The sequence below is a fragment of the Crocodylus porosus genome, unplaced genomic scaffold (genome assembly GCF_001723895.1).
Source record: "Crocodylus porosus isolate Cpor-Errol unplaced genomic scaffold, CroPor_comp1, whole genome shotgun sequence".
Taxonomy (NCBI): Eukaryota; Metazoa; Chordata; order Crocodylia; family Crocodylidae; genus Crocodylus; species Crocodylus porosus.
In genome coordinates this window covers 20,709,513-20,723,919 of record NW_017728914.1, presented here as the reverse complement: position 1 = coordinate 20,723,919, position 14,407 = coordinate 20,709,513, and the positions used below count along the sequence as shown (strand labels likewise).

The 14,407-nt window shown below is 43.3% G+C and overlaps 1 protein-coding gene and 1 long non-coding RNA gene across 2 annotated transcripts in view; one reads left to right on the top strand and one right to left on the bottom strand.

The window, feature by feature from the left end:
- Positions 1 to 13,565, bottom strand: part of LOC109310019 — a 26,005-nt gene extending 12,440 nt beyond the window's left edge. The window contains exon 1 of the long non-coding RNA XR_002101115.1: positions 12,370 to 13,565. This is a non-coding gene — a long non-coding RNA (uncharacterized LOC109310019). The remainder of the gene's footprint in view (positions 1 to 12,369) is intronic.
- STC2 (stanniocalcin 2) lies at positions 815 to 12,674 on the top strand. Its single transcript, XM_019534963.1, has 3 exons — positions 815 to 985; positions 4,099 to 4,310; positions 10,119 to 12,674. Exons 1-3 carry the CDS (start codon positions 830 to 832, stop codon positions 10,510 to 10,512), a joined length of 762 nt encoding a protein of 253 aa, XP_019390508.1. The 5' UTR covers positions 815 to 829; the 3' UTR covers positions 10,513 to 12,674.
- Positions 13,566 to 14,407: the final 842 nt, after the last annotated feature.

Below are 14,407 nucleotides of genomic sequence, written 5' to 3'. Positions count from 1 at the left end.
CGCACGCGGGCTCCTGGGCTGAGCCGGGCAGCGGGGCGGAGAAGGGCTGCCCGGTCCCCGGAGCCGAGCGCGGGGCCCCCGCTTGACTTGATGCCTCCAGGGTCCGGCCGCGCTGGAAGCGCTGGGAAATGCGAGGGCCGGGCTGGGATTGTTTGAGTGCATCTGTCAGTACCTGAGGTGAAGCCACACTCTGGCTGCCGCGCGAGTCCGGGGGAGAAGCGTAAGCTGGCACTGATACTCAGGGAGCGGATCCATCTAGCTGCTGGGTTTTCCAGTGCAAGTTTGCATTGGGCAGGCAGCAGATGGAGGGGGCGGGGGGTGGCGTTTATGCAACATTTGGGACAAGGGGATCTGGCCTCGTTTAAATCAGTAGGATTTCCCGCTGCCGATTTCAAGAGAAGGCAAGATCGACCCCCTGAGACTTAGTGGTGTCGGAGCAGTGGGAAGACAGGAAAGGAGGAATTTTAGCCCCGGTCTGCAGTGCTCACTGAAGTGTTGGAAGTTAAGGGAGGACTGTGGAGAAGAAGAGCTCTAAGGATCAGGCCTGTGACATGCTCAGGGAGACTGAAACAGCATTAGGCATTTCTTCAGTGAAAATGGCTATGCTGCAAGGAGAGTGGATTTGGCATTTACTTTCTGGATATCGTTTTCGTAACAGAATGCATGTAAGTTTTGGCCTAATTTCTGCCAAAAGTGGGCATGCTGTGGGTACAATAACTGTTGTCACATGTGTTTTTTTCCTTTGAACTGATGATCTGAGCAAAATAACTCCTCTCCCCCACGACCACCACAGCCCTGTGTGAAGAGTCCTACAAATTAACTGTAATCAATGCTCATTTCAGCTGAAATTCAGCACTGCCTGGTTAATGCTGGTGATGTGGGATGCGGAGTGTTTGAATGCTTCGAAAACAACTCTTGTGAGATCCGAGGCTTACATGAGATCTGCATGACTTTCCTACACAACGCTGGAAAATTCGATGCCCAGGTAACCAAAAGAAATACTGAAATCCCCAAAAGTGCATAGGGAAGAGTTTCTCTATTTAATGTATAATTTAGTGAATTAGTTCAGATATATCTTTGAAATCAGGTTTTCATTAAGGACTAGATCTGCGCTCTCGGATGATCAGTTTGCATTTTCTTCAGAGTGAGTTACATACATGCAACCAAAGCTTGGAGCCTGCTCCCATTCAGCTCAATGGAAAAACTCCTATTGGCTTAAATGGTGATGAATCAAGCCCCAAGAGCTGAGTAATATACGCACACTGTTTAACTAGTCCTAGGAAACAGAATCTGTCTCATACTGAGCTGCACCTCCAGCAGAGAATTTTTTCTTAGGTGCCCTAGGTAACAAACTTGGAGATATTCAGAATAATCAATAGCCTGTTAAGGACTGTAGGATTGAGCTCATTGACATTAATGGGCATTCTACCAAATGCTCTGAAATACTGTTAAGTTCTTTAGGGTAGAGAAATTATTGTGTCCCTTTATTTCTTAAGTGCCCCTTGCATCTATGCTGATAAAACAACTTCTGTGTCTATATACAGTCTAGATGTCACACCTTAACTTTCCCTTTTGACAAAGCTGATCAAACTAACTCCGCTGAGAGATGGATTGCATTTTCCAAAACATCTAAGTGACTGAGGTTCCTAAGTCCCATTTCCAGAAGTCAAGCATTTGAAACCTAACATAGGCTCATAAGTCATTTAAGCATTTCTTAAAAGTGTATCCAAAGTGCAGTTGTTAAATTGCTGCAAAAATTGCACAGAACCAGCTTAGGCATCTCCCAAAAGCTGCATTTGTGTAATCCTCTGGTTCAAATACATTCTTTAGGTGGTATGCGGTATTAAATTTGTCTCCATTTTCTCCCTAGACCATTTATGCATCACTGAAGCATCCTGTTATTATGTCTTGTAAACCTACTCTCCCATTTCAGTGGGGAGAGAAGAGAACATTACAACGGGCCAGCGGCATTTGGCTTGACCATGCAGTTTATAGTATAACTTAACTAAAGTCATCAACCATACGCACTTTCTATAGCGTGGTAGAAAACAGAGCTGTCTTGCAGATCTAGCCATGCCATGTAGCTGGGCAGTGCCACCAACCTAGTAGAAAAGAATGCCCCAGACCTGGAAATTGTAGGCTGTAATTTGCAGAAACACGTAAGGGGTCAGGGATATCTATTAAAACTGGGGACTTTGGCCATATTTAAAAAAAGAGAAAAAATCTCAGCCCTAGGGCACTTTTACACATGCTCCCAGGTATGAGACCAGGGGGCAGCATTTTAATTACAGTGGCTCCAAGAACTGCTCTAATTAAAGTGCTGCTGCATCTCATGTATCAGTGTCCCCTTGCTTAAAAATGGCAGTGAGGGCACTTGAAGTAAAGCTCATCGAATGAGCTTTAGTTCTAGCACCCCCGCCGCCATTTTTAAGTACGGGGACACTGATATGAGGCACAGGAAGCTGCTGGGGCGCAGTGATTGCCACCCTCCAACAAGCTAGAATTTCACATGACTGTTGCACAGAATAGATATTATCAACAAATGCAGAGTTTGTAGATGTAGCAACCAGTCATGTTTGTAGAAATAATGCAAAACTGTCAGCAAACAATTTTGCCATTGGATACCCAAATATCTTTAAAAGGGAACAAGGGCTATTCTGCATGCAGTTTTTTTCCTACTGTAGTGCAAAAGCACTGAGCAACATGGGGGCAAATTGTCTCCTAACATGCCCCAGTGCAATTCCCACTAACTTTATTCTCTTTAATTTCTTAAACAAGCTCCCTCAGTACAGTATTTGAGCATCTCCCAAAAGCACAACATATACACCATGTCTAGAATTTGTTGCATGATTCTCCTTTCCCTCTGCATTCTGTCTCCAAAGAGAAAATTGTGTCATGTTTGGGAGTATTATGAGTTATGTACATATTTAACATCTGCTGTGCTATATGTTGATTATATACATGCAGTACTTGGAAGGGAAAGAAACCACATCTGAGGTAGCTCTCGCATCAAGGGAAATGTGTGCAGCTGAAAGAACATGGGAGCTAACAGCAGCTCTCAGATGCACCTGATGCTACAAAACCCTCAGCTGATTACAATGGAGTTACACAAGTTTTGATCCAAAGTGAATGAATACAAAGACTGCCCCATCTGATTCATAGATAACAAAATGTTCCACAGCCAAATTAGGCTGAGGCTGCTTAAAAAAGAAGGCAACATGGCAGCACTACCACACACCTGCCATTCAAGAAGAAAAGCTGAGTATAGTCACCAAGAGAATGATAATATACATGCCCTGTGAAGCACTTTGTGATCTAATGGCAGAAAGGGGCACTGAAAGAAGGCATCACCAAAGACTCTGAAAAGGACATGATCTTAGTCTCCCACACTGTATTTAATATAAGTTTCTTGTTGTCTATAATCCTTTTTGGAAGCTTAAAGCTGCAGTGTTCTCCTTCCATAAGACACAGACATCAACAGGTTTGCTCACGAGAGTTGGCTGTTAGAATTGATTTGGGATTCTTTTCTGTTGTAGAGTTGAGAGAGAGGGGAGAAGAACACATTGATGCCTGTTTTTCCTCCAATGGAATAAAGGGTCTTTATTAAGAACTCTATGGACTTAACCACTTTATAAAGATTTGTTTGAAAGTTATGGGCTGGGTTGTCCTGGCGATTCCAAATATACTGGGACTCTTCCCTGGAGAATGAGAGACCATTAAGCTGGGGGCTATGTTGTCTGGAAAGGAGATCTCTCTCTCTCTCTCCAAGGTTAGCAAGAGCTGGCATTGCTGTAGAGACAAGCCACTCAGCTAGTGGATGGAAGCAATGAAATATTTTGCATGACCACTGAGAGAACCCCATGCAAGTAGCTCAGGAGCAGCATCCAATCCTACTAGAAGGGTAGGACAGAACAACCTGACATGGCCTTTAGAGACCAAGAAATAAAAAGAAGAGGAAGGGAAAAGTCATTAACAAATATCCTTAGCAGCCTAATAACCCTTGACATGGTCACGTGAAGGGAAAATTAGTTGAGCATAAATCACCTTGTGTGCTTAATGGACAAAAGTACAGACCTACTCCATTCCTTTCCTTCACAGGGAAAATCATTCATCAAAGATGCTCTGAAGTGTAAGGCTCATGCCTTGAGGCATAAATTCAGCTGTATCAGCCGCAAATGCCCTGCCATTAAAGAGATGGTGTTCCAGTTACAGCGGGAATGCTACCTGAAGCACGACCTCTGCTCAGCTGCCAAGGAGAACGTCCAAGTCATTGTGGAAATGATTCACTTTAAAGACCTGCTGCAGCATGAGTAAGTACAAGTATACAGGGAACCTAGTCCTGTATCTAGTCTACCTACCCTAGTCCTGGGTCTTGGAGGAATCCTATTAGAAAGATACAAGCCGTGTCTATACAAGCCATGTCTGGGTGGGACAAGCCTGGGACCATCGCTAAGAAACAAAACCCACCTGCTCTCTCCCATTCCAATCACCCAGCAATCAGTATTAATCAGAATACCTCTGACCATGGAAATAGAAGAATCAGGTTAAAGTTGGGATCTATCTTTTTTTACAGTTTCTTTGCAAATATGACAGTAGTATTTACTCTTTTCATAATATACCAAGTGCTTTCCAGACTCAAAGTTTGCTCAGTCCTTATCCTAAAGATCTTGTATTTTAATAGATAATGCAGATGGAGAAAAGGAGTAAAATAAGTGAAGTAGGCAAGGACACATTTGCACTCTCCCCTTTGGGGAGTGCAGATGTCCACCCTTCTGACTGGCAACTACAAGTTTTTGCAGACGTTTTCTAAATTGCTAAAATGCAATAATAAATCAAGTACAAATTAGAGACAGACTAGGTTTTTAATTCCACTCATGTCCCATCCCACAGATATGTCTTCTTCTCCCACCACTTCCCTTTTTTCCCCTGTCATTCTAACTTGCAACAACTCAAATCCTCCTTATTCCAGTGCCAGGGACAGATTTTTTTAAAAATAAACAAGTAAAGTCTGTTCCTGGAAATTCAATGAGCAACATACTTTTTTCTGTCCAGTTCCACCTGCAACAAAATCCATTTTTACCCTCTTGCACTAGCATGCCAAAAGGTTTCAGTGATGCTTGTTCCTACTGCAGGGCACTTGCATGAAGTGCTGCCATCTGCACCCCGCTATCCATGTGCAATACAAAACATGAAGGGACGCTTTTTTTACATGTAGACATTGTACCCACAAGCAGGGAGGTTCAGTCACAGCCTAAAAAAAATGTATTTATGGACATCTTCCTTTTGTGCCTCGGTGACTTCTCCTTCTCAATCAGATAATGAAAAATTCCCAAATCCTATAGACAATGGTCAAGTATCACATAACTGCTTGGATTGCACTCATAAGGTAGACTTTTCAAAGGACCTGGGAACACAACTCCCTTTGGTTCTACTGAAAATCCCAACCTTAAGGTACGTATTGCAGTCAAGGAGAATGCAGCTTTGACACAAATTTGCTCTGAAATGGAGCATTGTTCAATGCAGTTTTTCAGACTCAACATGGTGCCCTGAAAGTGCTGCTCTTTCCACAAACATGGACACTCCTGAAGCTAGGATGCAGAGCCTGGCTGGTGGACTAGCTTTTCTGCATTCCCAGCTGCGGTGTCTCTCCCGATGAGGAGCTGGGAATGAGCATGTGGTGGGGACAGCAGCCTGCCTGCCTGCCTTCTAGTGGGGAGCCAAAGGAAGTTGTGCTTCATATTGCACAACAGCACCTCTCTGTGGACATTTTGGGAGCTGCATTAATAGGCTGTAAACTGGGGGGCCTTGGTTATATTCTTTGTCCTAGCACTCCTCATTCCTGGATCACGCAGTCTTTCACAAAGGTGAGTAAATTATCCTTGTTTTACAGAGTGGATAAGGCCAGAATTTTCAAAAGTGACCTCCAGTTTGGGGGCCTTAGTTTGGGACATGCTGGCTGTGCAGCTGCCACCTCTAGTTTCCATTGCTTTCATGCAGAGCTGCGGATCCTTAGCAGCTCTAATATGGACCTTCACTCTTCCGTACTACACTCCTCAAAAGTGGAGTAAAGCCCAGATTTTGAATCAAGTGACTTGCCCACAGTCAATTAGCACATTGATGGCAGAGGATGGAACAAATCCAGGCCCTGAACTCCCAACCCAGTCCTCATATCACAAGATCTCTTATAGGCAGGACTGTAGTTAGCAGGGTAGCGCAAAGCAAAGGAGACATGGACAAGGAGCAATCCTCTGGCAGGCTCCAAATACCCGTTGAAAGCACAGCTGCCAAACACTGTTTGTCATACCAACAACACAGTTTTTCTGGTGACTTTGAAGAACCTACATCCAGTTTTTAATGGATATAAGTAAAATTCTCACAGGCTCATTTTAGAGGCTCATCGTATAGCATGTGCTCAAGTTCCTTCCCATCTGCTGCTCTAGATGAAAGACAAAATTGTGGAGTTGGAGTAAGGCATTATTCAAGCTCATTCTTTTACCTGTCTTTTGCCATATTTATACTACTCCTTTCCTCTTAATGTATTTGCTAAAGAGGACCCTAAGGACACCTCTCAGGTTATAGTTCATCTGTTTGTTATGGTGTTGAGAATGGTCTCAACAGATGCCTTTCCAGGATCTGGTCTATGCCAAATAATTTAAAAACAACAAGACCCTAGTTAAGCCTCCAAATATGGGATAGGTTCCCCCATGCTCCTTCCCTCAAGGAAATGGGAGACACGGTGCTTGATAATTCAATTTTACGTTTCAGTTTAAAAACAGAATGGGAACAAAATCTTGCCACTTTCAGCCTTTTGGCCATCCTACTTGGCTTGTTCTCTTCATTCCCCACTGCCTTTTTTGCCCGTTTTGGGGGAAAACCTTCATACACAGAGCTCATCTGTACCCCGTAGTATGAATAGCTAAAGATAACATAGCACCCCTCCAAGTGCCAGACTCAGCTTCAGTGTAAGCAGACACAACACCAAAATCAGGCATTTTCCCTTCTTATCCTATGCTTCAATTGGGCCTGCTGATCCTAAAGAATATTAAAGGCATATATGAATCACTTGAATTACTACTGACCTAAGCCAGAGGTCTCCAAGCCTAAGACTAGAGCCACTGGCTCTCCCAGTCTGCCTGCTAACAGCTGAACTGCTCTGTGTCCTGCTGGCACCTCTTGAAGACACTGTCCCACAGGACATGTCCCTGCATTTAAAAATATTCTCCCTTATACTCAGCAGAGTTAATGGGGCATCAATCTAGTCACAGACCGTGGTACACCATGTGAACACAATGCCATTAGATGCAAATGAATAGTGCAAACAGTATGTAGCTTACCTGGCATGTTGATAGGTGCTGGGTGTGATAAATATCTGGCCTGCGCTCCCTAGTTAGCCCCCAAATCCTTGAGTCATTTGCCCTGGTGGGGCAGGAATCTTCTTGCTGTGTGTCTCCTTTGAATAGCCCACAGGCAGCCCATTTACATCTCTGGTCATCCTGCAAAGAAATAGAATAAGTGCTGGTGAGACAGCCCAGGATGGTAATAAACTGTTTTCCATTTGGATGCCCAGATCTCTCAGCTAGAAGGAATTAAATCATCAGTCCATCTATCCTAATGTCCTCATTTCAGCATAGGAGGACAGAGGCCAACAACAGTAGAAGGCAAAGGAAGATGATTAAACTCAGAGGAACAACTACACAGTAGTTCATTGTTGCTCCCAATAGGTAGAATTCCTCGCATCTCAGGCAGGTGGTCAGTTTATGCCCTGAGGCATGACATTTGATTTCTTCTCTGAAGTGTGAAAAAAAGACCCTGACTGGTACAATAAATGGCACCACTAGGGCAGGCAGTGTTCTGAAACTAGCTGCACATTTTATGAACCTGATGGGTCGGGAACTCAGTTGTTTTTTGGATCACTTACCTTGACTTATGAATAAGAAGGAGGGGGGTGGAGGGACATAGCAGAGGAGTGCCATTCTGAGACAGGCAGAGTGACAGACCACTAAATTAGTGGCCGATGTATTGACAGAGCTTTGAAAACAGGTTTTGATACCCAGCTCACCATCATAGTATTAAGTGTCAGTAAGAGTGTCTCCTTAGAATATATTTGTAGATTTCTTCCTAAATGGTTGTCTGTAGATATTCTTCTTAAATATTAACTATCGTAAGTAGCTACATAGGGGGTGCATCTACATGTGCAATTAATGTGACTGAATGTACTCTGGCACAATTTGTACTGGAGTAAACTAATCCAGGCACAGCTTCAGAATGTGCACCTAGTGACAGGAATGAATTGAGCCTGAGTGGAGCAGCTTAGATGCTGGTCCCCTGCTGACTTGGCTGATAGGACACAATTTGTGCCATTGTCACCATCTACACATTCATTTAACTGTAGTTATTTACTCAGACATAGGATAGTACTTGTGTCTGAAGGGACTGAAGTAAATTAGTCTACTTCACCCTAATTGTGGTACACACATAGATGGTGATGGTTTACTACAGAGCAAATTAGTCTACTCTGCAGTAAAGCACACATGTAGACATGACCAAGGAGGATGAGAACACCAGGAATATTTTACAGGGGAGAAATGACTTCTGACTTCTCTCTGAGAAGGACTAGATGGGACCTAATCACTTTTTCCATCTAATTTCTATCCATCTGAGTTTCATCACCACAAGTACTTCCTCACACTTGGAAGCTGAAGTCTAGTGAAAGAAACTTTTCACTATTTTTCCTTGTAGTATCTTGTTGTGGACAGCTCTAGAAAGAGTTCAGAGAGCTTGTCCCAGTCACCCCTGCAGGCTTATAGCCTTAATTTTCTTTGATCAGACCTACAGGGCTTAATCTATTTTTGAGTCTCTGGACAGTAAAAGGAAATCCCAAATAAAGTAAGCCATGTTTTAATAAATAATAATAACAGCAACAATAATAAAAATGTATTTATATATAATAATTATATAGTATGTTGTATAATAACTTTATATTATATAAAATATAATAAATATTATTATAATACAATTATAATAAAATTTGTCCAGAGCTTTCCCCACTCATCCTTGCAGGCATATAGTCTTAATTTTATTTGGCCAGACCTACAAAGGGCTTCCTTCATGTTCCTTTGCTGATGTTTAGATCAGCTGCTCTTAGGTCAATTAAGAGAGTTTCTTTAGACACACGGGCCATGTCTAGACGTGCATGGATGTTTGGTTCCCCAGGGGCAACTAGTCTTGGTTTACCTATGTATAAGGTGCACTGTACAAGGAACTTGCACCACATGGCAAGTAACTTGCCATGCCCTCTGGTGCATGGCAAGTTACTCTGGGTGGGGTAGGGGAGCACTGGGCTGGCACCAGCAGCCGTATCTGGGATCCTGGGGGCACTGGGCTGGCACTGGACTGGCCCCAGCAGCCATATCTGGGGTCCTGGGGGCCTCCCAGGGCTGCAGTCGCAGCAGGAAGCCTGGTTGGCAGCTGCAGCGTGGCTCCAGCCAGCCAGGCTCCAGTTTTGAGCAGCGTGCGCTGCCCACGCATACACCGCTCCACTCTCTTTTTCTGCTATCCGGGGGTCAACCTTTTTCCCCCCTCTCCTTCCCCCGCCCCCCGCCCCCGCACTGCTCCCTTGCAGTGTGGAGAACAACTGAACATGTGCTATGTGGTGCTGTACCACATACCGCACAACTGCACTCGTCTGGATGCAGCCACAATAGTCTTTGTCTCCAGAGAGACAAAGAAGGTGTATTCAGTCCTATATTTTTCTTTTCTATAGGCCAAAGGTATAAATCTTGGTTTGCTGTTTGATTTCCTATTTCACAAATTTCAACAGTGATTCTAGTCCAGGGAGTCCAGTGTAACACAGGCTTGATATTCTTTAATGGATCTACCTGGCAGAAATATCTTGCTCAGAGGTGGTAATATGGGTCTTACATATCTTTTGCTTACCTGCTGGAGGTGCTGTAAAAGGACCTGAGTTTTAGTTGTAGCAAGCTCAGTAAGTGTGGCTGGTGAGTGAAAGAATGAGGCAGAGTGACCTGTCCATGTCAGTTAGTGGCCTTACTCCCATTCGTATTGTAACACAGTTCTTTCTTTAATACGCCCTATCCTGCTGTTTGATTTACCTTCAGGCCATACGTCGACCTTGTGAACATCTTGCTTACCTGTGGGGAGGAGGTGAAAAAGGCAATCACCAGAAGCGTCCAGGCCCAGTGTGAACAGAACTGGGGAAGCCTCTGCTCCATCCTGAGCTTCTGTACCTCATCTGTGCATAGTGATGTCACCCTGGGTCCTGAGAAGAAGCCAGAAGAAGCCAGCAGAGCCTCCATCAACCGTGGGGACTTGCTGCCCCATCCCGAATCTGACCAGCGGGAGAGCTTGCGAGCAGCTAAGGGAGAGAGAGGTAGCAAGGTTCACTTGAGTGCTCACACCCGTGTGAAAGCAGGAGTCCACAGTCCCAAAGGGGCACACGGGATCATTGACCGGGCAGATGAACTGTCCGATTTCTCTGACATCCGAAGGTGAAAGGAGGCACAAACCCTCTCCTCCCCCTCCACTGGAAACTTCCTCCATCGAGTCCATCTTCTTATCTATGGACATTCCTGAACATTTACCATTCAGAGGGGTGATGTCAAGCACAGGGCATTGTGGGATATGAGGACCTCAGTGACAGTATATATATAGAAGCAGAGGGAGAGCAGTGGCTATCGGTTATTGGTTATATCTGGCAAACTCACCACTTGCCTAGCCAGCAAGTGTGACAAAATGTCTCCATTTAAATCCTTTTAAAAACAACAGAACAATTGGAAACAAGTTGCAATTGGTTTTTCTTTTGGGTGGAGGGAAGGCCAAGACAGATCATAGTTTGGCTTCTCCTGACTCAGCACCTCTGCTACGCTTAGGGCTGTCTTAAAGCAGGTGGCTAGTTTCCAAAGGGATTTGGTCCCTGCACATGACCATGAACATAAGAGTTCAAAGGAGGTTGCTGTGGCACTCTGACAAAATTAATATCAGTTCCTTTTCTCATAATTTCTGAGCCATTGTTTGCATCTGGGTGATGCTGCCTAACTAATGTGCCCCCTCTCATTTGTATTTTAACCACTGTTAAACTTCACTCTTACTTATCCAGTGACTTCACCAGCTTCCAGGCAAGACAACTTGACCATTAAGACCTGCTTAACAACGCAATGAGCACATTTTCTGTGGACCTCCAAAGTCCCAAAGTATATCCTTTTTCAGGACCCAGAGAAAAACATATTTTAGGGCAGCCTCTCTTCTCTGCCTGTGGACAACCCAAAATGTCAGAAGCAGGTGCAGACAGCTGATGCATCCTCAAAACTTTATGGATGTAGCTGGTGTGTTGGAGGCCCATTGAAAATCTCTCTTTCCTATTCTCTTTGGAAGTAGCAGGATGCAGTATGCAAAGCTATTAAGACCCACAGTGTTTTAAATCTGCCTGTGGTTATCAAAATGCCAAAGATGACTCTGGGATGGGTGCAAGTGCTTGCTTTTCTTGATAAGAGCATGCTTTATAGTAAACTTACAACACCATAGAATGGGGTTACATGCAGATAGAGGAGTTAAGCGAGCTTTAAATTCCTAAGCAGTTGAAAGTTAGAGTGGGATGCTGTGAGGCAGCTTTTCTTACTTCTGTGTGCAGTTCTGATTCACAGGTTGCACCCTTTCCCTCAAATACTGCACTTGAAACACTGGTTTTTGCATCCAAAGTGGAGGAAAGAATGAGATTGGTGGTAACCTTTGTTGGGAAAGAACAAGTTTTCTCAGAACATAGCATCACATCGAGGATTTGAGCACTGGTTTTCTAGGTCAGGAAGCCTGGGTCAGGGATGTAGTGGCAAAGAAACAGTTTGGTAGCGACTGAATTTGCACAGGGAATGAATTGGTATCTTTGTCTCCTCGTTTGGGATGGGAGTCGTTTTAGTGTGGCTAGCATATTTGGCCATTGCTTCTGCTGCACATGGGCATGTGTACACAAGTTTCCAGATTCCGAGAGCTTTGCACATATGTCCAACAGCAGGATCTTGGGTGATGCTACAAATGAGGTCATAGGGAAAACAAACAAGCCATTAGGCTGAAAACCCATCAGCTGCTTGATCAAAGAAGGGACCCTGCTCCTACTCCCACTGAAGTCCATGACAAAACTCTGACCTCAATGGAGAGATCTGGGAACAGGCCAAAAAGAGGCCACAATGCACTAGTGCGGCCACAGAGAGTAACCCAACCTCTGAGGAGCAATCAGGGTGCCTTCTAATACACGGACAAGTTAATGGATTCAGTCTTGGCAACAGCCCTGTGGACAGTCCCCACTTTGTGGCAGCAGGAGGAATGAATGCCGCCTTATGAATATAAATTCCTATTCACCCCACCCCAAAACTGTCTTGCTGCTGCTCCTCACAATCATCTGCCGCCCCACGGTGGTGTATTGGCATAGCAAACAACAAGCTCAAACCAAAAAAAAAAAGAATAATGGAAGCATGTTAGCAAACAGGACTTGCTATCAAGTCAGTATTCTCATATAATTCCAGTAAGGTCCGTCCATCTCTTGTTAGAGGTCTGATATATGTATGGGAACCAAACGTATCTATGATGTATGTCCTTGAATGTCTTAGTCAACATATCACCTCAGCATGCATACAATTCATTGTTATTCATTCATTCTGGGTGGGGAAAATATATATTCCCGCATCTTGCTTAGTCAGTGAAAAATTTCTTTATCATTTTGTTGGGGGCTTGGGGGGAAATTTTTATATAAGGCATAACTTTTTCCTCTGTGTGTGAAGATTTTATGTGTTCATCTACTGATTCCACATATGCTATTATTGTAAATATTTAACATTTCTATTTATTATAGTGTCTCCATTTAAAAAACAAAACAAACCCAAACACTGCTGGCTATGATAATTTAAACATGTCATGACCTGTGTTGTATATATTCATGCCACTAGTATGTTTTTGTTGTTGTTGTTTAAAGCAACGTAAATATAATTTTATACAGTTCCATAATGTTATTGACAGCATAAATCATTTATTTATTGTTAAACCTTCTTTCATATCTTAACAGGTAGGGTGTGTTTTACCTGAGAGTATTTTAATCGAGACATCTAGGTAGCCTTAATTTTTTGTAAAATTATTTTTTAAAAATAACTGTCCAGTTACATTGATGAGTATTCTTCATGAGCTGCTGTTCACAAAGGAAGTTTAGCTTGGAAAAAAAACAAGATCTGAACGTTCCCTTTATGCTTTGTATCTCGAATAATCCTTGTTCTGAAATGGAAAAAGAAAAAATAAACCAAACTGGATGTAGTAAAATGCCTACTGGAAAAATAAAACAAACACATGCTGAAAAATGCTGTCCTCATTTAAAAAAATGCTGAAATGTAATAAAAAATCTGTCCTTAAATTCCAGAACTTTGGGAGAAAAACATACTAGTTTTATCTCATGTAGAATTTACAGCCAAATAAGCTTGTAAAAAGATGCATATGGATCTAGGCAAAGCTCTGTACCTTTTCACACTATTATTTTTCCTTAAACACTAATAAATGTTTTGAATAAGTCTCTTGCATAGGTTGCTACTATTTTTTTAAGTGGAATTGTAGTTATATCAGTAAGAGCTTTAAAAAAACCCACTTAAAAGCCAGGCTTTTAAAACAATACGGAAGATACATAAAGGAGGCCAGGTCTTGAGAGGTGTACTTGAGCTGCTTTTGACTTATCTGAGACAAGGGCAGCTGTGTTTTTTTGGTAAAAACCCAATTCTGCAATCTCAAGGGCTCAGTTCAGTTCTAAAACAAACTTAGAGCAGCTTCAGGAGTACTCTAATTTGCACTAGCTGGAATAGTCCAAATACAGCCCCCAAATCTGTCACCCCACAGCTGCATGCTCTCTGCATGCCAGGAGAGCAGGAACAGCTTGAGCATGCTACAGCAGCTGTTTGCAGTCAGCAATTTCCCCTTCTCAAGGGAATCCTGGCTCCTTGACATTGGGATAATGGGGCAGAATCTGGTTTTTTGCTTTCTTTTTAGGGTAGGAAAAGATGCACTGCAAATGATGAAATAAGGACTCCGGGGAGCACAATCTTTAACTCCCCTCTGAACCACTCTTAGATTATATCAAGGACCCGATTCTGCAGACCTTAGTCTTGGATCCCTTTGAGTTTTGTGGAAGCTTGGATTTCATTTGGAGTTGTGTAAGGGGCTACAGGTCAGTTAGCAACATGTGATACTACCATAAGGTGAAAAAGATTCTGGCCTGGTCTTCCTTGTCCTCATTTTAGATTGTCAGTGGTAGGTACGAGGAGGAACAAGGGATGCCTGAGGGGTTATGCCTTGACCTTTTACCTCTGGAAACATGGGATCAAATGTAAGCTGTGCATTTTCCTGTTTTTTATCTCACTTCCCA